This window comes from Oncorhynchus masou, unplaced genomic scaffold (genome assembly GCF_036934945.1).
Source record: "Oncorhynchus masou masou isolate Uvic2021 unplaced genomic scaffold, UVic_Omas_1.1 unplaced_scaffold_1401, whole genome shotgun sequence".
NCBI classification, from domain to species: domain Eukaryota; kingdom Metazoa; phylum Chordata; class Actinopteri; order Salmoniformes; family Salmonidae; genus Oncorhynchus; species Oncorhynchus masou.
Genome location: NW_027003941.1, coordinates 1 through 21,098, shown reverse-complemented (window position 1 = coordinate 21,098; position 21,098 = coordinate 1). Strand labels below are relative to the sequence as shown.

General features: G+C 47.3%; 1 protein-coding gene across 1 annotated transcript in view; it reads left to right on the top strand.

Annotated features, from left to right (window-relative positions):
• LOC135530632 (F-actin-uncapping protein LRRC16A-like) overlaps positions 1–18,196 on the top strand; it is a gene marked incomplete at its 3' end in the record, with an annotated part of 151,605 nt that extends 133,409 nt beyond the window's left edge. Inside the window, exon 13 of the mRNA XM_064958917.1 lies at positions 18,093–18,196. Within this exon, the coding sequence (XP_064814989.1) occupies positions 18,093–18,196 (104 nt within the window). The remainder of the gene's footprint in view (positions 1–18,092) is intronic.
• Positions 18,197–21,098: the final 2,902 nt, after the last annotated feature.

Here is a 21,098-nt window from a genome sequence, read left to right as displayed (position 1 = left end):
CAGGTAGATTGTTGACAGGCTGTCTAACTCTATAGCCAGGTAGATTGTTGACAGGCTGTCTGACCCTCTATAGCCAGGTAGATTGTTGACAGGCTGTCTGACCCTCTATAGCCAGGTAGATTGTTAACAGGCTGTCTAACTCTATAGCCAGGTAGATTGTTGACAGGCTGTCTGACCCTCTATAGCCAGGTAGATTGTTGACAGGCTGTCTAACTCTATAGCCAGGTAGATTGTTGACAGGTTGTCTGACCCTCTATAGCCAGGTAGATTGTTGACAGGTTGTCTAACTCTATAGCCAGGTAGATTGTTGACAGGCTGTCTGACCCTCTATAGCCAGGTAGATTGTTGACAGGCTGTCTAACTCTATAGCCAGGTAGATTGTTGACAGGCTGTCTAACTCTATAGCCAGGTAGATTGTTGACAGGCTGTCTAACTCTATAGCCAGGTAGATTGTTGACAGGCTGTCTGACCCTCTATAGCCAGGTAGATTGTTGACAGGCTGTCTAACTCTATAGTCAGGTAGATTGTTGACAGGCTGTCTAACTCTATAGCCAGGTAGATTGTTGACAGGCTGTCTAACTCTATAGCCAGGTAGATTGTTGACAGGCTGTCAGACCCTCTATAGCCAGGTAGATTGTTGACAGGCTGTCTAACTCTATAGCCAGGTAGATTGTTGACAGGCTGTCTAACCCTCTATAGCCAGGTAGATTGTTGACAGGCTGTCTGACCCTCTATAGCCAGGTAGATTGTTGACAGGCTGTCTAACTCTATAGCCAGGTAGATTGTTGACAGGCTGTCTGACCCTCTATAGCCAGGTAGATTGTTGACAGGCTGTCTAACTCTATAGCCAGGTAGATTGTTGACAGGCTGTCTGACCCTCTATAGCCAGGTAGATTGTTGACAGGCTGTCTGACCCTCTATAGCCAGGTAGATTGTTGACAGGCTGTCTAACTCTATAGCCAGGTAGATTGTTGACAGGCTGTCTAACCCTCTATAGCCAGGTAGATTGTTGACAGGTTGTCTAACTCTATAGCCAGGTAGATTGTTGACAGGTTGTCTAACTCTATAGCCAGGTAGATTGTTGACAGGTTGTCTAACTCTATAGCCAGGTAGATTGTTGACAGGCTGTCTAACCCTCTATAGCCAGGTAGATTGTTGACAGGCTGTCTGACCCTCTATAGCCAGGTAGATTGTTGACAGGCTGTCTAACTCTATAGCCAGGTAGATTGTTGACAGGCTGTCTGACCCTCTATAGCCAGGTAGATTGTTGACAGGCTGTCTAACTCTATAGCCAGGTAGATTGTTGACAGGCTGTCTAACCCTCTATAGCCAGGTAGATTGTTGACAGGCTGTCTGACCCTCTATAGCCAGGTAGATTGTTGACAGGCTGTCTGACCCTCTATAGCCAGGTAGATTGTTGACAGGCTGTCTAACTCTATAGCCAGGTAGATTGTTGACAGGCTGTCTAACCCTCTATAGCCAGGTAGATTGTTGACAGGCTGTCTAACCCTCTATAGCCAGGTAGATTGTTGACAGGCTGTCTGACCCTCTATAGCCAGGTAGATTGTTGACAGGCTGTCTAACCCTCTATAGCCAGGTAGATTGTTGACAGGCTGTCTGACCCTCTATAGCCAGGTAGATTGTTGACAGGCTGTCTAACCCTCTATAGCCAGGTAGATTGTTGACAGGCTGTCTGACCCTCTATAGCCAGGTAGATTGTTGACAGGCTGTCTAACCCTCTATAGCCAGGTAGATTGTTGACAGGCTGTCTGACCCTCTATAGCCAGGTAGATTGTTGACAGGCTGTCTAACCCTCTATAGCCAGGTAGATTGTTGACAGGCTGTCTGACCCTCTATAGCCAGGTAGATTGTTGACAGGCTGTCTAACTCTATAGCCAGGTAGATTGTTGACAGGCTGTCTAACCCTCTATAGCCAGGTAGATTGTTGACAGGCTGTCTGACTCTATAGCCAGGTAGATTGTTGACAGGCTGTCTGACTCTATAGCCAGGTAGATTGTTGACAGGCTGTCTGACCCTCTATAGCCAGGTAGATTGTTGACAGGCTGTCTAACTCTATAGCCAGGTAGATTGTTGACAGGCTGTCTAACTCTATAGCCAGGTAGATTGTTGACAGGCTGTCTAACTCTATAGCCAGGTAGATTGTCGACAGGCTGTCTGACCCTCTATAGCCAGGTAGATTGTTGACAGGCTGTCTGACCCTCTATAGCCAGGTAGATTGTTGACAGGCTGTCTAACTCTATAGCCAGGTAGATTGTTGACAGGCTGTCTAACCCTCTATAGTCAGGTAGATTGTTGACAGGCTGTCTAACTCTATAGCCAGGTAGATTGTTGACAGGCTGTCTAACTCTATAGCCAGGTAGATTGTTGACAGGCTGTCTAACTCTATAGCCAGGTAGATTGTTGACAGGCTGTCTGACCCTCTATAGTCAGGTAGATTGTTGACAGGCTGTCTGACCCTCTATAGCCAGGTAGATTGTTGACAGGCTGTCTGACCCTCTATAGCCAGGTAGATTGTTGACAGGCTGTCTAACTCTATAGCCAGGTAGATTGTTGACAGGCTGTCTGACCCTCTATAGCCAGGTAGATTGTTGACAGGCTGTCTAACTCTATAGCCAGGTAGATTGTTGACAGGCTGTCTAACTCTATAGCCAGGTAGATTGTTGACAGGCTGTCTAACTCTATAGCCAGGTAGATTGTTGACAGGCTGTCTGACCCTCTATAGCCAGGTAGATTGTTGACAGGCTGTCTAACTCTATAGCCAGGTAGATTGTTGACAGGCTGTCTAACTCTATAGCCAGGTAGATTGTTGACAGGCTGTCTGACCCTCTATAGCCAGGTAGATTGTTGACAGGCTGTCTAACTCTATAGCCAGGTAGATTGTTAACAGGCTGTCTAACTCTATAGCCAGGTAGATTGTTGACAGGCTGTCTGACCCTCTATAGCCAGGTAGATTGTTGACAGGCTGTCTGACCCTCTATAGCCAGGTAGATTGTTGACAGGCTGTCTGACCCTCTATAGCCAGGTAGATTGTTGACAGGTTGTCTGACCCTCTATAGCCAGGTAGATTGTTGACAGGCTGTCTGACCCTCTATAGCCAGGTAGATTGTTGACAGGCTGTCTAACTCTATAGCCAGGTAGATTGTTGACAGGTTGTCTAACTCTATAGCCAGGTAGATTGTTGACAGGCTGTCTAACTCTATAGCCAGGTAGATTGTTGACAGGCTGTCTAACTCTATAGCCAGGTAGATTGTTGACAGGCTGTCTAACTCTATAGCCAGGTAGATTGTTAACAGGCTGTCTAACTCTATAGCCAGGTAGATTGTTGACAGGTTGTCTAACTCTATAGCCAGGTAGATTGTTGACAGGCTGTCTAACTCTATAGCCAGGTAGATTGTTGACAGGTTGTCTGACCCTCTATAGCCAGGTAGATTGTTGACAGGCTGTCTAACTCTATAGCCAGGTAGATTGTTGACAGGCTGTCTAACTCTATAGCCAGGTAGATTGTTGACAGGCTGTCTAACTCTATAGCCAGGTAGATTGTTGACAGGCTGTCTAACTCTATAGCCAGGTAGATTGTTGACAGGCTGTCTAACTCTATAGCCAGGTAGATTGTTGACAGGCTGTCTGACCCTCTATAGCCAGGTAGATTGTTGACAGGCTGTCTAACTCTATAGCCAGGTAGATTGTTGACAGGCTGTCTGACCCTCTATAGCCAGGTAGATTGTTGACAGGTTGTCTAACTCTATAGCCAGGTAGATTGTTGACAGGCTGTCTGACCCTCTATAGCCAGGTAGATTGTTGACAGGCTGTCTGACCCTCTATAGCCAGGTAGATTGTTGACAGGCTGTCTGACCCTCTATAGCCAGGTAGATTGTTGACAGGCTGTCTAACTCTATAGCCAGGTAGATTGTTGACAGGCTGTCTGACCCTCTATAGCCAGGTAGATTGTTGACAGGCTGTCTGACCCTCTATAGCCAGGTAGATTGTTGACAGGCTGTCTAACTCTATAGCCAGGTAGATTGTTGACAGGCTGTCTAACCCTCTATAGCCAGGTAGATTGTTGACAGGCTGTCTAACTCTATAGCCAGGTAGATTGTTGACAGGCTGTCTAACTCTATAGCCAGGTAGATTGTTGACAGGCTGTCTAACTCTATAGCCAGGTAGATTGTTGACAGGCTGTCTGACCCTCTATAGCCAGGTAGATTGTTGACAGGCTGTCTAACTCTATAGCCAGGTAGATTGTTGACAGGCTGTCTAACTCTATAGTCAGGTAGATTGTTGACAGGCTGTCTGACCCTCTATAGCCAGGTAGATTGTTGACAGGCTGTCTAACTCTATAGCCAGGTAGATTGTTGACAGGCTGTCTAACTCTATAGCCAGGTAGATTGTTGACAGGCTGTCTAACTCTATAGCCAGGTAGATTGTTGACAGGCTGTCTAACTCTATAGCCAGGTAGATTGTTGACAGGCTGTCTAACTCTATAGCCAGGTAGATTGTCGACAGGCTGTCTAACCCTCTATAGCCAGGTAGATTGTTGACAGGCTGTCTAACTCTATAGCCAGGTAGATTGTTGACAGGCTGTCTAACTCTATAGCCAGGTAGATTGTTGACAGGCTGTCTAACTCTATAGCCAGGTAGATTGTTGACAGGCTGTCTGACTCTATAGCCAGGTAGATTGTTGACAGGCTGTCTAACTCTATAGCCAGGTAGATTGTTGACAGGCTGTCTGACCCTCTATAGCCAGGTAGATTGTTGACAGGCTGTCTGACCCTCTATAGCCAGGTAGATTGTTGACAGGCTGTCTAACTCTATAGCCAGGTAGATTGTTGACAGGCTGTCTAACTCTATAGCCAGGTAGATTGTTGACAAGCTGTCTAACTCTATAGCCAGGTAGATTGTCGACAGGCTGTCTGACCCTCTATAGCCAGGTAGATTGTTGACAGGCTGTCTGACCCTCTATAGCCAGGTAGATTGTTGACAGGCTGTCTAACTCTATAGCCAGGTAGATTGTTGACAGGCTGTCTAACTCTATAGCCAGGTAGATTGTTGACAGGCTGTCTGACCCTCTATAGCCAGGTAGATTGTTGACAGGCTGTCTGACCCTCTATAGCCAGGTAGATTGTTGACAGGCTGTCTGACCCTCTATAGCCAGGTAGATTGTTGACAGGCTGTCTGACTCTATAGCCAGGTAGATTGTTGACAGGCTGTCTAACTCTATAGCCAGGTAGATTGTTGACAGGCTGTCTGACCCTCTATAGCCAGGTAGATTGTTGACAGGCTGTCTGACCCTCTATAGCCAGGTAGATTGTTGACAGGCTGTCTGACCCTCTATAGCCAGGTAGATTGTTGACAGGCTGTCTAACTCTATAGCCAGGTAGATTGTTGACAGGCTGTCTAACTCTATAGCCAGGTAGATTGTTGACAGGCTGTCTAACCCTCTATAGCCAGGTAGATTGTTGACAGGCTGTCTGACCCTCTATAGCCAGGTAGATTGTTGACAGGCTGTCTAACTCTATAGCCAGGTAGATTGTTGACAGGCTGTCTAACTCTATAGCCAGGTAGATTGTTGACAGGCTGTCTAACTCTATAGCCAGGTAGATTGTTGACAGGCTGTCTGACCCTCTATAGCCAGGTAGATTGTTGACAGGCTGTCTAACTCTATAGCCAGGTAGATTGTTGACAGGCTGTCTAACTCTATAGCCAGGTAGATTGTTGACAGGTTGTCTAACCCTCTATAGCCAGGTAGATTGTCGACAGGCTGTCTGACCCTCTATAGCCAGGTAGATTGTTGACAGGCTGTCTAACTCTATAGCCAGGTAGATTGTTGACAGGCTGTCTGACCCTCTATAGCCAGGTAGATTGTTGACAGGCTGTCTAACTCTATAGCCAGGTAGATTGTTGACAGGCTGTCTGACCCTCTATAGCCAGGTAGATTGTTGACAGGCTGTCTGACCCTCTATAGCCAGGTAGATTGTTGACAGGCTGTCTGACCCTCTATAGCCAGGTAGATTGTTGACAGGCTGTCTGACCCTCTATAGCCAGGTAGATTGTTGACAGGCTGTCTGACCCTCTATAGCCAGGTAGATTGTTGACAGGCTGTCTGACCCTCTATAGCCAGGTAGATTGTTGACAGGCTGTCTAACTCTATAGCCAGGTAGATTGTTGACAGGCTGTCTGACCCTCTATAGCCAGGTAGATTGTTGACAGGCTGTCTAACTCTATAGCCAGGTAGATTGTTGACAGGCTGTCTGACCCTCTATAGCCAGGTAGATTGTTGACAGGCTGTCTAACTCTATAGCCAGGTAGATTGTTGACAGGCTGTCTGACCCTCTATAGCCAGGTAGATTGTTGACAGGCTGTCTGACCCTCTATAGCCAGGTAGATTGTTAACAGGCTGTCTAACTCTATAGCCAGGTAGATTGTTGACAGGCTGTCTGACCCTCTATAGCCAGGTAGATTGTTGACAGGCTGTCTAACTCTATAGCCAGGTAGATTGTTGACAGGCTGTCTGACCCTCTATAGCCAGGTAGATTGTTGACAGGCTGTCTGACCCTCTATAGCCAGGTAGATTGTTAACAGGCTGTCTAACTCTATAGCCAGGTAGATTGTTGACAGGCTGTCTGACCCTCTATAGCCAGGTAGATTGTTGACAGGCTGTCTAACTCTATAGCCAGGTAGATTGTTGACAGGCTGTCTAACTCTATAGCCAGGTAGATTGTTGACAGGCTGTCTAACCCTCTATAGCCAGGTAGATTGTTGACAGGCTGTCTGACCCTCTATAGCCAGGTAGATTGTTGACAGGCTGTCTGACCCTCTATAGCCAGGTAGATTGTTGACAGGCTGTCTAACTCTATAGCCAGGTAGATTGTTGACAGGCTGTCTGACCCTCTATAGCCAGGTAGATTGTTGACAGGCTGTCTAACTCTATAGCCAGGTAGATTGTTGACAGGCTGTCTAACTCTATAGCCAGGTAGATTGTTGACAGGCTGTCTAACTCTATAGCCAGGTAGATTGTTGACAGGCTGTCTGACCCTCTATAGCCAGGTAGATTGTTGACAGGCTGTCTAACTCTATAGCCAGGTAGATTGTTGACAGGTTGTCTAACCCTCTATAGCCAGGTAGATTGTTGACAGGCTGTCTAACTCTATAGCCAGGTAGATTGTCGACAGGCTGTCTAACTCTATAGCCAGGTAGATTGTTGACAGGCTGTCTGACCCTCTATAGCCAGGTAGATTGTTGACAGGCTGTCTGACCCTCTATAGCCAGGTAGATTGTTGACAGGCTGTCTGACCCTCTATAGCCAGGTAGATTGTTGACAGGCTGTCTGACCCTCTATAGCCAGGTAGATTGTTGACAGGCTGTCTAACTCTATAGCCAGGTAGATTGTTGACAGGCTGTCTAACTCTATAGCCAGGTAGATTGTTGACAGGCTGTCTAACTCTATAGCCAGGTAGATTGTTGACAGGCTGTCTAACTCTATAGCCAGGTAGATTGTTGACAGGTTGTCTAACTCTATAGCCAGGTAGATTGTTGACAGGCTGTCTAACTCTATAGCCAGGTAGATTGTTGACAGGCTGTCTAACTCTATAGCCAGGTAGATTGTTGACAGGCTGTCTAACTCTATAGCCAGGTAGATTGTTGACAGGCTGTCTGACCCTCTATAGCCAGGTAGATTGTCGACAGGCTGTCTGACCCTCTATAGCCAGGTAGATTGTTGACAGGCTGTCAGACCCTCTATAGCCAGGTAGATTGTTGACAGGCTGTCTAACTCTATAGCCAGGTAGATTGTTGACAGGCTGTCTGACCCTCTATAGCCAGGTAGATTGTTGACAGGCTGTCTAACTCTATAGCCAGGTAGATTGTTGACAGGCTGTCTAACTCTATAGCCAGGTAGATTGTTGACAGGCTGTCTGACCCTCTATAGCCAGGTAGATTGTTGACAGGCTGTCTAACTCTATAGCCAGGTAGATTGTTGACAGGCTGTCTAACTCTATAGCCAGGTAGATTGTTGACAGGCTGTCTGACCCTCTATAGCCAGGTAGATTGTTGACAGGCTGTCTGACCCTCTATAGCCAGGTAGATTGTTGACAGGCTGTCTAACTCTATAGTCAGGTAGATTGTTGACAGGCTGTCTAACTCTATAGTCAGGTAGATTGTTGACAGGCTGTCTAACTCTATAGTCAGGTAGATTGTTGACAGGCTGTCTAACTCTATAGCCAGGTAGATTGTTGACAGGCTGTCTAACTCTATAGTCAGGTAGATTGTTGACAGGCTGTCTAACTCTATAGCCAGGTAGATTGTTGACAGGCTGTCTAACTCTATAGCCAGGTAGATTGTTGACAGGCTGTCTAACTCTATAGCCAGGTAGATTGTTGACAGGCTGTCTGACCCTCTATAGCCAGGTAGATTGTTGACAGGCTGTCTGACCCTCTATAGCCAGGTAGATTGTCGACAGGCTGTCTGACTCTATAGCCAGGTAGATTGTTGACAGGCTGTCTAACTCTATAGCCAGGTAGATTGTTGACAGGCTGTCTGACCCTCTATAGCCAGGTAGATTGTTGACAGGCTGTCTGACCCTCTATAGCCAGGTAGATTGTCGACAGGCTGTCTGACTCTATAGCCAGGTAGATTGTTGACAGGCTGTCTGACCCTCTATAGCCAGGTAGATTGTTGACAGGCTGTCTGACCCTCTATAGCAAGGTAGATTGTTGACAGGCTGTCTAACTCTATAGCCAGGTAGATTGTTGACAGGCTGTCTAACTCTATAGCCAGGTAGATTGTTGACAGGCTGTCTGACCCTCTATAGCCAGGTAGATTGTTGACAGGCTGTCTAACTCTATAGCCAGGTAGATTGTTGACAGGCTGTCTAACTCTATAGCCAGGTAGATTGTTGACAGGCTGTCTAACTCTATAGCCAGGTAGATTGTTGACAGGCTGTCTAACTCTATAGTCAGGTAGATTGTTGACAGGCTGTCTAACTCTATAGCCAGGTAGATTGTTGACAGGCTGTCTAACTCTATAGCCAGGTAGATTGTTGACAGGCTGTCTAACTCTATAGCCAGGTAGATTGTTGACAGGCTGTCTGACTCTATAGCCAGGTAGATTGTTGACAGGTTGTCTAACTCTATAGCCAGGTAGATTGTTGACAGGTTGTCTAACTCTATAGCCAGGTAGATTGTTGACAGGCTGTCTGACTCTATAGCCAGGTAGATTGTTGACAGGCTGTCTAACTCTATAGCCAGGTAGATTGTTGACAGGCTGTCTGACCCTCTATAGCCAGGTAGATTGTTGACAGGCTGTCTAACTCTATAGCCAGGTAGATTGTTGACAGGCTGTCTGACCCTCTATAGCCAGGTAGATTGTTGACAGGTTGTCTAACTCTATAGCCAGGTAGATTGTTGACAGGCTGTCTAACCCTCTATAGCCAGGTAGATTGTTGACAGGCTGTCTAACTCTATAGCCAGGTAGATTGTTGACAGGCTGTCTAACTCTATAGCCAGGTAGATTGTTGACAGGCTGTCTAACTCTATAGCCAGGTAGATTGTTGACAGGCTGTCTAACTCTATAGCCAGGTAGATTGTTGACAGGCTGTCTGACCCTCTATAGCCAGGTAGATTGTTGACAGGCTGTCTAACTCTATAGCCAGGTAGATTGTTGGCAGGCTGTCTGACTCTATAGCCAGGTAGATTGTTGACAGGCTGTCTAACTCTATAGCCAGGTAGATTGTTGACAGGCTGTCAGACCCTCTATAGCCAGGTAGATTGTTGACAGGCTGTCTAACTCTATAGCCAGGTAGATTGTTGACAGGCTGTCAGACCCTCTATAGCCAGGTAGATTGTTGACAGGCTGTCTAACTCTATAGCCAGGTAGATTGTTGACAGGCTGTCTAACTCTATAGCCAGGTAGATTGTTGACAGGCTGTCTAACTCTATAGCCAGGTAGATTGTTGACAGGCTGTCTGACCCTCTATAGCCAGGTAGATTGTTGACAGGCTGTCTGACCCTCTATAGCCAGGTAGATTGTTGACAGGCTGTCTGACCCTCTATAGCCAGGTAGATTGTTGACAGGCTGTCTGACCCTCTATAGCCAGGTAGATTGTTGACAGGCTGTCTGACCCTCTATAGCCAGGTAGATTGTTGACAGGCTGTCTGACCCTCTATAGCCAGGTAGATTGTTGACAGGCTGTCTGACCCTCTATAGCCAGGTAGATTGTTGACAGGCTGTCTGACCCTCTATAGCCAGGTAGATTGTTGACAGGCTGTCTAACTCTATAGCCAGGTAGATTGTTGACAGGCTGTCTGACCCTCTATAGCCAGGTAGATTGTTGACAGGCTGTCTGACCCTCTATAGCCAGGTAGATTGTTGACAGGCTGTCTGACCCTCTATAGCCAGGTAGATTGTTGACAGGCTGTCTGACCCTCTATAGCCAGGTAGATTGTTGACAGGCTGTCTGACCCTCTATAGCCAGGTAGATTGTTGACAGGCTGTCTGACCCTCTATAGCCAGGTAGATTGTTGACAGGCTGTCTGACCCTCTATAGCCAGGTAGATTGTTGACAGGCTGTCTGACCCTCTATAGCCAGGTAGATTGTTGACAGGCTGTCTAACTCTATAGCCAGGTAGATTGTTGACAGGCTGTCTAACTCTATAGCCAGGTAGATTGTTGACAGGCTGTCTAACTCTATAGCCAGGTAGATTGTTGACAGGCTGTCTGACCCTCTATAGCCAGGTAGATTGTTGACAGGCTGTCTGACCCTCTATAGCCAGGTAGATTGTTGACAGGCTGTCTAACTCTATAGCCAGGTAGATTGTTGACAGGCTGTCTGACCCTCTATAGCCAGGTAGATTGTTGACAGGCTGTCTAACTCTATAGCCAGGTAGATTGTTGACAGGCTGTCTGACCCTCTATAGCCAGGTAGATTGTTGACAGGCTGTCTGACCCTCTATAGCCAGGTAGATTGTTGACAGGCTGTCTAACCCTCTATAGCCAGGTAGATTGTTGACAGGCTGTCTAACTCTATAGCCAGGTAGATTGTTGACAGGCTGTCTGACCCTCTATAGCCAGGTAGATTGTTGACAGGCTGTCTAACTCTATAGCCAGGTAGATTGTTGACAGGCTGTCTGACCCTCTATAGCCAGGTAGATTGTTGACAGGCTGTCTAACTCTATAGCCAGGTAGATTGTTGACAGGCTGTCTAACTCTATAGCCAGGTAGATTGTTGACAGGCTGTCTAACTCTATAGCCAGGTAGATTGTTGACAGGCTGTCTAACTCTATAGCCAGGTAGATTGTTGACAGGCTGTCTGACCCTCTATAGCCAGGTAGATTGTTGACAGGCTGTCTAACTCTATAGCCAGGTAGATTGTTGACAGGCTGTCTAACTCTATAGCCAGGTAGATTGTTGACAGGCTGTCTGACCCTCTATAGCCAGGTAGATTGTTGACAGGCTGTCTAACTCTATAGCCAGGTAGATTGTTGACAGGCTGTCTAACTCTATAGCCAGGTAGATTGTTGACAGGCTGTCTAACTCTATAGCCAGGTAGATTGTTGACAGGCTGTCTGACCCTCTATAGCCAGGTAGATTGTTGACAGGTTGTCTGACCCTCTATAGCCAGGTAGATTGTTGACAGGCTGTCTGACCCTCTATAGCCAGGTAGATTGTTGACAGGCTGTCTGACCCTCTATAGCCAGGTAGATTGTTGACAGGCTGTCTAACTCTATAGCCAGGTAGATTGTTGACAGGCTGTCTAACTCTATAGCCAGGTAGATTGTTGACAGGCTGTCTAACTCTATAGCCAGGTAGATTGTTGACAGGCTGTCTAACTCTATAGCCAGGTAGATTGTCGACAGGCTGTCTAACTCTATAGCCAGGTAGATTGTTGACAGGCTGTCTAACTCTATAGCCAGGTAGATTGTTGACAGGCTGTCTAACTCTATAGTCAGGTAGATTGTTGACAGGCTGTCTAACTCTATAGCCAGGTAGATTGTTGACAGGCTGTCTAACTCTATAGCCAGGTAGATTGTTGACAGGCTGTCTGACCCTCTATAGCCAGGTAGATTGTTGACAGGCTGTCTAACTCTCTATAGCCAGGTAGATTGTTGACAGGCTGTCTGACCCTCTATAGCCAGGTAGATTGTTGACAGGCTGTCTAACTCTATAGCCAGGTAGATTGTTGACAGGCTGTCTAACTCTATAGCCAGGTAGATTGTTGACAGGCTGTCTAACTCTATAGCCAGGTAGATTGTTGACAGGCTGTCTAACTCTATAGCCAGGTAGATTGTTGACAGGCTGTCTAACTCTATAGCCAGGTAGATTGTTGACAGGCTGTCTGACTCTATAGTCAGGTAGATTGTTGACAGGCTGTCTAACTCTATAGCCAGGTAGATCTGTGTTTGATGTGACATTGTGCCACTAATATGTCATATGCTCTTCACTGTGAGATATGACTGGTTGAGATTCAGGCCATGTACTGACCTTCCTGTTGACTTCACTGTGTTACCTGGTAGTTTAACCTGGTGGTGTTACCTGGTAGTGTTACCTGGTAGTGATACCTGGTGGTGATACCTGGTGGTGATACCTGGTGGTGTTACCTGGTAGTGTTCCCTGTTGGTGATACCTGGTGGTGATACCTGGTGGTGATACCTGGTGGTGTTACCTGATAGTGTTACCTGTTGGTGATACCTGTTGGTGATACCTGGTGGTGTTACCTGGTTGTGTTACCTGGTGCTGATACCTGGTGGTGATAACTGGTGGTGATAACTGGTGGTGTTACCTGGTGGTGTTACCCGCTAGACCTTCCACAGGAACATAAACGTAACACTTTACATGTAAACCTTTTGCTTTCTATGCATTCATTTTATTAAAGGTGAAAGTTCACCACTGTGTTACATTAGAGCGTCCTCTAACCTGTTCTCTGTACCCAGGGGGTGAACAGGCCTGTATTACTGTACATTATCTCTCTGTCTCTAACCATCCTCTAACCTGTTCTCTGTACCCAGGGGGGAACAGGCCTGTATTACTGTACATTATCTCTCTGTCTCAAACCATCCTCTACCCTGTTCTCTGTACCCAGGCCTGTATTACTGTACATTACCTCTCTGTCTCTAAATATCCTCTAACCTGTTCTCTGTACCCAGGGGGGAACAGGCCTGTATTACTGTACATTATCTCTCTGTCTCTAACCATCCTCTAACCTGTTCTCTGTACCCAGGGGGGAACAGGCCTGTATTACCGTACATTATCTCTCTGTCTCTAACCATCCTCTAACCTGTTCTCTGTACCCAGGGAGGAACAGGCCTGTATTACTGTACATTATCTCTCTGTCTCTAACCATCCTATACCCTGTTCTCTGTACCCAGGCCTGTATTACTGTACATTATCTCTCTGTCTCTAACCATCCTCTAACCTGTTCTCTGTACCCAGGGGGGAACAGTCCTGTATTACTGTACATTACCTCTCTGTCTCTAACCATCCTCTACCCCTCCGTGTGTTGTCCCAGGGGGGAACAGGCCTGTATTACTGTACATTATCTCTCTGTCTCTAACCATCCTCTACCCTGTTCTCTGTACCCAGGGGGGAACAGGCCTGTATTACTGTACATTACCTCTCTGTCTCTAACCATCCTCTACCCTGTTCTCTGTCCCCAGGGGTGAACAGGCCTGTATTACTGTACATTACCTCTCTGTCTCTAACCATCCTCTACCCTGTTCTCTGTACCCAGGGGTGAACAGGCCTGTATTACCGTACATTACCTCTCTGTCTCTAACCATCCTCTACCCTGTTCTCTGTACCCAGGCCTGTATTACTGTACATTACCTCTCTGTCTCTAACCATCCTCTAACCTGTTCTCTGTACCCAGGGGGGAACAGGCCTGTATTACCGTACATTACCTCTCTGTCTCTAACCATCCTCTACCCCTCCGTGTGTTGTCCCAGGGGTGAACAGGCCTGTATTACTGTACATTACCTCTCTGTCTCTAACCATCCTCTACCCCTCTGTGTGTTGTCCCAGGGGTGAACAGGCCTGTATTACTGTACATTACCTCTCTGTCTCTAACCATCCTCTCCCCCTCTGTGTGTTGTCCCAGGGGGAACAGGCCTGTATTACCGTACATTACCTCTCTGTCTCTAACCATCCTCTACCCCTCCGTGTGTTGTCCCAGGGGTGAACAGGCCTGTATTACCGTACATTACCTCTCTGTCTCTAACCATCCTCTCCCCCTCTGTGTGTTGTCCCAGGGGGAACAGGCCTGTATTACCGTACATTACCTCTCTGTCTCTAACCATCCTCTCCCCCTCTGTGTGTTGTCCCAGGGGGAACAGGCCTGCATTACCGTACATTACCTCTCTGTCTCTAACCATCCTCTACCCCTCCGTGTGTTGTCCCAGGGGGGAACAGGCCTGTATTACCGTACATTACCTCTCTGTCTCTAACCATCCTCTACCCTGTTCTCTGTACCCAGGGGGGAACAGGCCTGTATTACTGTACATTACCTCTCTGTCTCTAACCATCCTCTACCCCTCTGTGTGTTGTCCCAGGGGGGAACAGGCCTGTATTACCGTACATTACCTCTCTGTCTCTAACCATCCTCTACCCCTCTGTGTGTTGTCCCAGGGGGGAACAGGCCTGTATTACCGTACATTACCTCTCTGTCTCTAACCATCCTCTACCCCTCCGTGTGTTGTCCCAGGGGTGAACAGGCCTGTATTACTGTACATTACCTCTCTGTCTCTAACCATCCTCTACCCCTCTGTGTGTTGTCCCAGGGGTGAACAGGCCTGTATTACCGTACATTACCTCTCTGTCTCTAACCATCCTCTACCCCTCTGTGTGTTGTCCCAGGGGGGAACAGGCCTGTATTACCGTACATTACCTCTCTGTCTCTAACCATCCTCTCCCCCTCCGTGTGTTGTCCCAGGGGTGAACAGGCCTGTATTACCGTACATTACCTCTCTGTCTCTAACCATCCTCTCCCCCTCTGTGTGTTGTCCCAGGGGTGAACAGGCCTGTATTACTGTACATTACCTCTCTGTCTCTAACCATCCTCTCCCCCTCCGTGTGTTGTCCCAGGGGTGAACAGGCCTGTATTACCGTACATTACCTCTCTGTCTCTAACCATCCTCTACCCTGTTCTCTGTACCCAGGGGTGAACAGGCCTGTATTACCGTACATTACCTCTCTGTCTCTAACCATCCTCTACCCTGTTCTCTGTACCCAGGGGTGAACAGGCCTGTATTACCGTACATTACCTCTCTGTCTCTAACCATCCTCTACCCTGTTCTCTGTACCCAGGCCTGTATTACCGTACATTACCTCTCTGTCTCTAACCATCCTCTACCCCTCCGTGTGTTGTCCCAGGGGTGAACAGGCCTGTATTACTGTACATTACCTCTCTGTCTCTAACCATCCTCTCCCCCTCTGTGTGTTGTCCCAGGGGGGAACAGGCCTGTATTACTGTACATTACCTCTCTGTCTCTAACCATCCTCTACCCCTCTGTGTGTTGTCCCAGGGGTGAACAGGCCTGTATTACTGTACATTACCTCTCTGTCTCTAACCATCCTCTACCCCTCTGTGTGTTGTCCCAGGGGGGAACAGGCCTGTATTACCGTACATTACCTCTCTGTCTCTAACCATCCTCTACCCTGTTCTCTGTACCCAGGGGGGAACAGGCCTGTATTACCGTACATTACCTCTCTGTCTCTAACCATCCTCTACCCTGTTCTCTGTACCCAGGGGTGAACAGGCCTGTATTACTGTACATTACCTCTCTGTCTCTAACCATCCTCTCCCCCTCCGTGTGTTGTCCCAGGGGTGAACAGGCCTGTATTACCGTACATTACCTCTCTGTCTCTAACCATCCTCTACCCCTCTGTGTGTTGTCCCAGGGGGGAACAGGCCTGTATTACCGTACATTACCTCTCTGTCTCTAACCATCCTCTACCCCTCTGTGTGTTGTCCCAGGGGGAACAGGCCTGTATTACCGTACATTACCTCTCTGTCTCTAACCATCCTCTACCCCTCCGTGTGTTGTCCCAGGGGTGAACAGGCCTGTATTACCGTACATTACCTCTCTGTCTCTAACCATCCTCTACCCCCCCGTGTGTTGTCCCAGGGGTGAACAGGCCTGTATTACTGTACATTACCTCTCTGTCTCTAACCATCCTCTCCCCCTCTGTGTGTTGTCCCAGGGGGGAACAGGCCTGTATTACTGTACATTACCTCTCTGTCTCTAACCATCCTCTCCCCCTCCGTGTGTTGTCCCAGGGGTGAACAGGCCTGTATTACTGTACATTACCTCTCTGTCTCTAACCATCCTCTACCCTGTTCTCTGTCCCCAGGGGTGAACAGGCCTGTATTACCGTACATTACCTCTCTGTCTCTAACCATCCTCTACCCCTCCGTGTGTTGTCCCAGGGGGGAACAGGCCTGTATTACCGTACATTACCTCTCTGTCTCTAACCATCCTCTACCCCTCTGTGTGTTGTCCCAGGGGTGAACAGGCCTGTATTACTGTACATTACCTCTCTGTCTCTAACCATCCTCTCCCCCTCTGTGTGTTGTCCCAGGGGTGAACAGGCCTGTATTACTGTACATTACCTCTCTGTCTCTAACCATCCTCTACCCTGTTCTCTGTACCCAGGGGTGAACAGGCCTGTATTACCGTACATTACCTCTCTGTCTCTAACCATCCTCTCCCCCTCTGTGTGTTGTCCCAGGGGGGAACAGGCCTGTATTACTGTACATTACCTCTCTGTCTCTAACCATCCTCTCCCCCTCTGTGTGTTGTCCCAGGGGTGAACAGGCCTGTATTACTGTACATTACCTCTCTGTCTCTAACCATCCTCTACCCCTCTGTGTGTTGTCCCAGGGGTGAACAGGCCTTTATTACTGTACATTACCTCTCTGTCTCTAACCATCCTCTACCCCTCCGTGTGTTGTCCCAGGGGGGAACAGGCCTGTATTACTGTACATTACCTCTGTCTCTAACCATCCTCTCCCCCTCCGTGTGTTGTCCCAGGGGGGAACAGGCCTGTATTACCGTACATTACCTCTCTGTCTCTAACCATCCTCTACCCCTCCGTGTGTTGTCCCAGGGGGGAACAGGCCTGTATTACCGTACATTACCTCTCTGTCTCTAACCATCCTCTCCCCCTCTGTGTGTTGTCCCAGGGGTGAACAGGCCTGTATTACCGTACATTACCTCTCTGTCTCTAACCATCCTCTCCCCCTCTGTGTGTTGTCCCAGGGGTGAACAGGCCTGTATTACCGTACATTACCTCTCTGTCTCTAACCATCCTCTCCCCCTCCGTGTGTTGTCCCAGGGGGGAACAGGCCTGTATTACCGTACATTACCTCTCTGTCTCTAACCATCCTCTCCCCCTCCGTGTGTTGTCCCAGGGGGGAACAGGCCTGTATTACCGTACATTACCTCTCTGTCTCTAACCATCCTCTACCCCTCCGTGTGTTGTCCCAGGGGTGAACAGGCCTGTATTACTGTACATTACCTCTCTGTCTCTAACCATCCTCTCCCCCTCCGTGTGTTGTCCCAGGGGTGAACAGGCCTGTATTACTGTACATTACCTCTCTGTCTCTAACCATCCTCTCCCCTGTTCTCTGTACCCAGGCCTGTATTACCGTACATTACCTCTCTGTCTCTAACCATCCTCTCCCCCTCCGTGTGTTGTCCCAGGAGGGAACAGGCCTGTATTACTGTACATTACCTCTCTGTCTCTAACCATCCTCTCCCCCTCCGTGTGTTGTCCCAGGGGTGAACAGGCCTGTATTACTGTACATTACCTCTCTGTCTCTAACCATCCTCTACCCCTCCGTGTGTTGTCCCAGGGGTGAACAGCCCTGTATTACCGTACATTACCTCTCTGTCTCTAACCATCCTCTCCCCCTCTGTGTGTTGTCCCCAGGGGTGAACAGGCCTGTATTACCGTACATTACCTCTCTGTCTCTAACCATCCTCTCCCCCTCCGTGTGTTGTCCCAGGGGTGAACAGGCCTGTATTACCGTACATTACCTCTCTGTCTCTAACCATCCTCTCCCCCTCCGTGTGTTGTCCCAGGGGTGAACAGCCTTGCCCAGTCACTGAGTGCCAACCAGTCCATCCTCAGCACCCTCAGTCTCCTGGACCTCTCAGGGAACATACTGCGGGCAGACGACATCCCGGTAGGTGGCGACATGGTCACATCTGTCCTGGTCACTTCCTTAATAACAGAGTCATAATGGGTAGAGTTGTAGAGGAGAAAGGGACGTTTTGTTCATTTGCACAGATATTGAAACAAGACTTAACTGAAGACGGGAGAGATCCAGCAGGAGCCGGTCGTCTAGTCCGTCACACACCGAGTCCTATTGCGGCGTCTCCTCCGAGCCAGGGAGACGCAACCGCTGTCCGAATCACACTGACATCTAGCATCAATCATACCATCATCGATTGTGTTCGCTCGTCTCTCTACCCAGCTCAGTGCTGATGCCTGTGTCTCTGTGGCGAAGGCTATACTCAGCTGGGTTTAAATCAGTCATCTGACTCTGTAGGATCACCTTGTAGATCTTGACACACTGTGAGCGACTAGAGACTGATGAGAAGGTTGATGTCAGAGGACAAGTCCTTCTGATTGGCTTAAAGGGTGATGGATTAGAAGCCTTCACTTTCTGAAACTGTCAGGCCTGATGTAGCTTTGTTCAGGGGTTCCCATGGGAACGCGTGCCCATACACACACACAGACACACACATCTGATGACCTCAGTGCTCTCAGTATAGCTGTTGATCACAATCTTGAAGGGTCACCCATGACAACCCCTGACAAGAGGTACAATGGCCTTCAGAGAAATCACTATACGTTGGCAGGAAGCATTATCACCTGTTACCTATAGACAGCATCAGGCCATCATTCATCCAGACAGTATCACCTGTTACCTATAGACCATCATTTATCCAGACAGTATCACCTGTTACCTATAGACCATCATTTATCCAGACAGTATCACCTGTTACCTATAGACCATCATTTATCCAGACAGTATCACCTGTTACCTATAGACAGTATCATCTATACCATCATTTATCCAGACAGTATCACCTGTTACCTATAGACCATCATTTATCCAGACAGTATCACCTGTTACCTATGACAGTATCACCTGTTACCTATAGACCATCATTTATCCAGACAGTATCACCTGTTACCTATAGACCATCATTTATCCAGACATTATCACCTGTTACCTATAGACAGCATCACCATCATTTATCCAGACAGTATCACCTGTTACCTATCAGACCATCATTTATCCAGACAGTATCACCTGTTACCTATAGACAGCATCATACCATCATTCATCCAGACAGTATCACCTGTTACCTATAGACCATCATTTATCCAGACAGTATCACCTGTTACCTATAGACAGCATCAGGCCATCATTTATCCAGACAGTATCACCTGTTACCTATAGACCATCATTTATCCAGACAGTATCACCTGTTACCTATAGACAGCATCAGGCCATCATTCATCCAGACAGTATCACCTGTTACCTATAGACCATCATTTATCCAGACAGTATCACCTGTTACTGACCATCATTTACCTATAGACTATAGACCATCATTTATCCAGACAGTATCACCTGTTACCATATAGACAGTATCACCTGTTACCTATAGACCATCATTTATCCAGACAGTATCACCTGTTACCTATAGACAGCATCATTTATCCAGACAGTATCACCTGTTACCTATAGACAGTATCAGGCCATCATTTATCCAGACAGTATCACCTGTTACCTATAGACAGCATCAGGCCATCATTTATCCAGACAGTATCACCTGTTACCTATAGACCATCATTTATCCAGACAGTATCACCTGTTACCTATAGACAGCATCAGGCCATCATTTCCATCCAGACAGTATCACCTGTTACCTATAGACCATCATTTATCCAGACAGTATCACCTGTTACCTATAGACAGCATCAGGCCATCATTTATCCAGACAGTATCACCTGTTACCTATAGACAGCATCAGGCCATCATTTATCCAGACAGTATCACCTGTTACCTATAGACCATCATTCATCCAGACAGTATCACCCTGTTACCTATAGACAGCATCAGGCCATCATTTATCCAGACAGTATCACCTGTTACCTATAGACCATCATTTATCCAGACAGTATCACCTGTTACCTATAGACAGCATCATACCATAATTTATCCAGACAGTATCACCTGTTACCTATAGACCATCATTTATCCAGACAGTATCACCTGTTACCATAGACAGCATAGACCATCATTTATCCAGACAGTATCACCTGTTACCTATAGACCATCATTTATCCAGACAGTATCACCTGTTACCTATAGACCATCATTTATCCAGACAGTATCACCTGTTACCTATAGACCATCATTTATCCAGACAGTATCACCTGTTACCTATAGACCATCATTTATCCAGACAATACCTGTTCATAGACCATCATTTATCCAGACAGTATCACCTGTTACCTATAGACCATCATTTATCCAGACAGTATCACCTGTTACCTATAGACCATCATTTATCCAGACAGTATCACCGTTACCTATAGACCATCATTTATCCAGACAGTATCACCTGTTACCTATAGACAGCATCAAGCCATCATTTATCCAGACAGTATCACCTGTTACCTATAGACCATCATTTATCCAGACAGTATCACCTGTTACCTATAGATAGCATCACCATCATTTATCCAGACAGTATCACCTGTTACCTCATAGACCATCATTAATCCAGACAGTATCACCTGTTACCTATAGACAGCATCAGGCCATCATTTATCCAGACAGTATCACCTGTTACCTATAGACCATCATTTATCCAGACAGTATCACCTGTTACCTATAGACAGCATCAGGCCATCATTTATCCAGACAGTATCACCTGTTACCTATAGACAGCATCAGACCATCATTTATCCAGACAGTATCACCTGTTACCTATAGACCATCATTTATCCAGACAGTATCACCTGTTACCTATAGACAGCATCAGGCCATCATTTATCCAGACAGT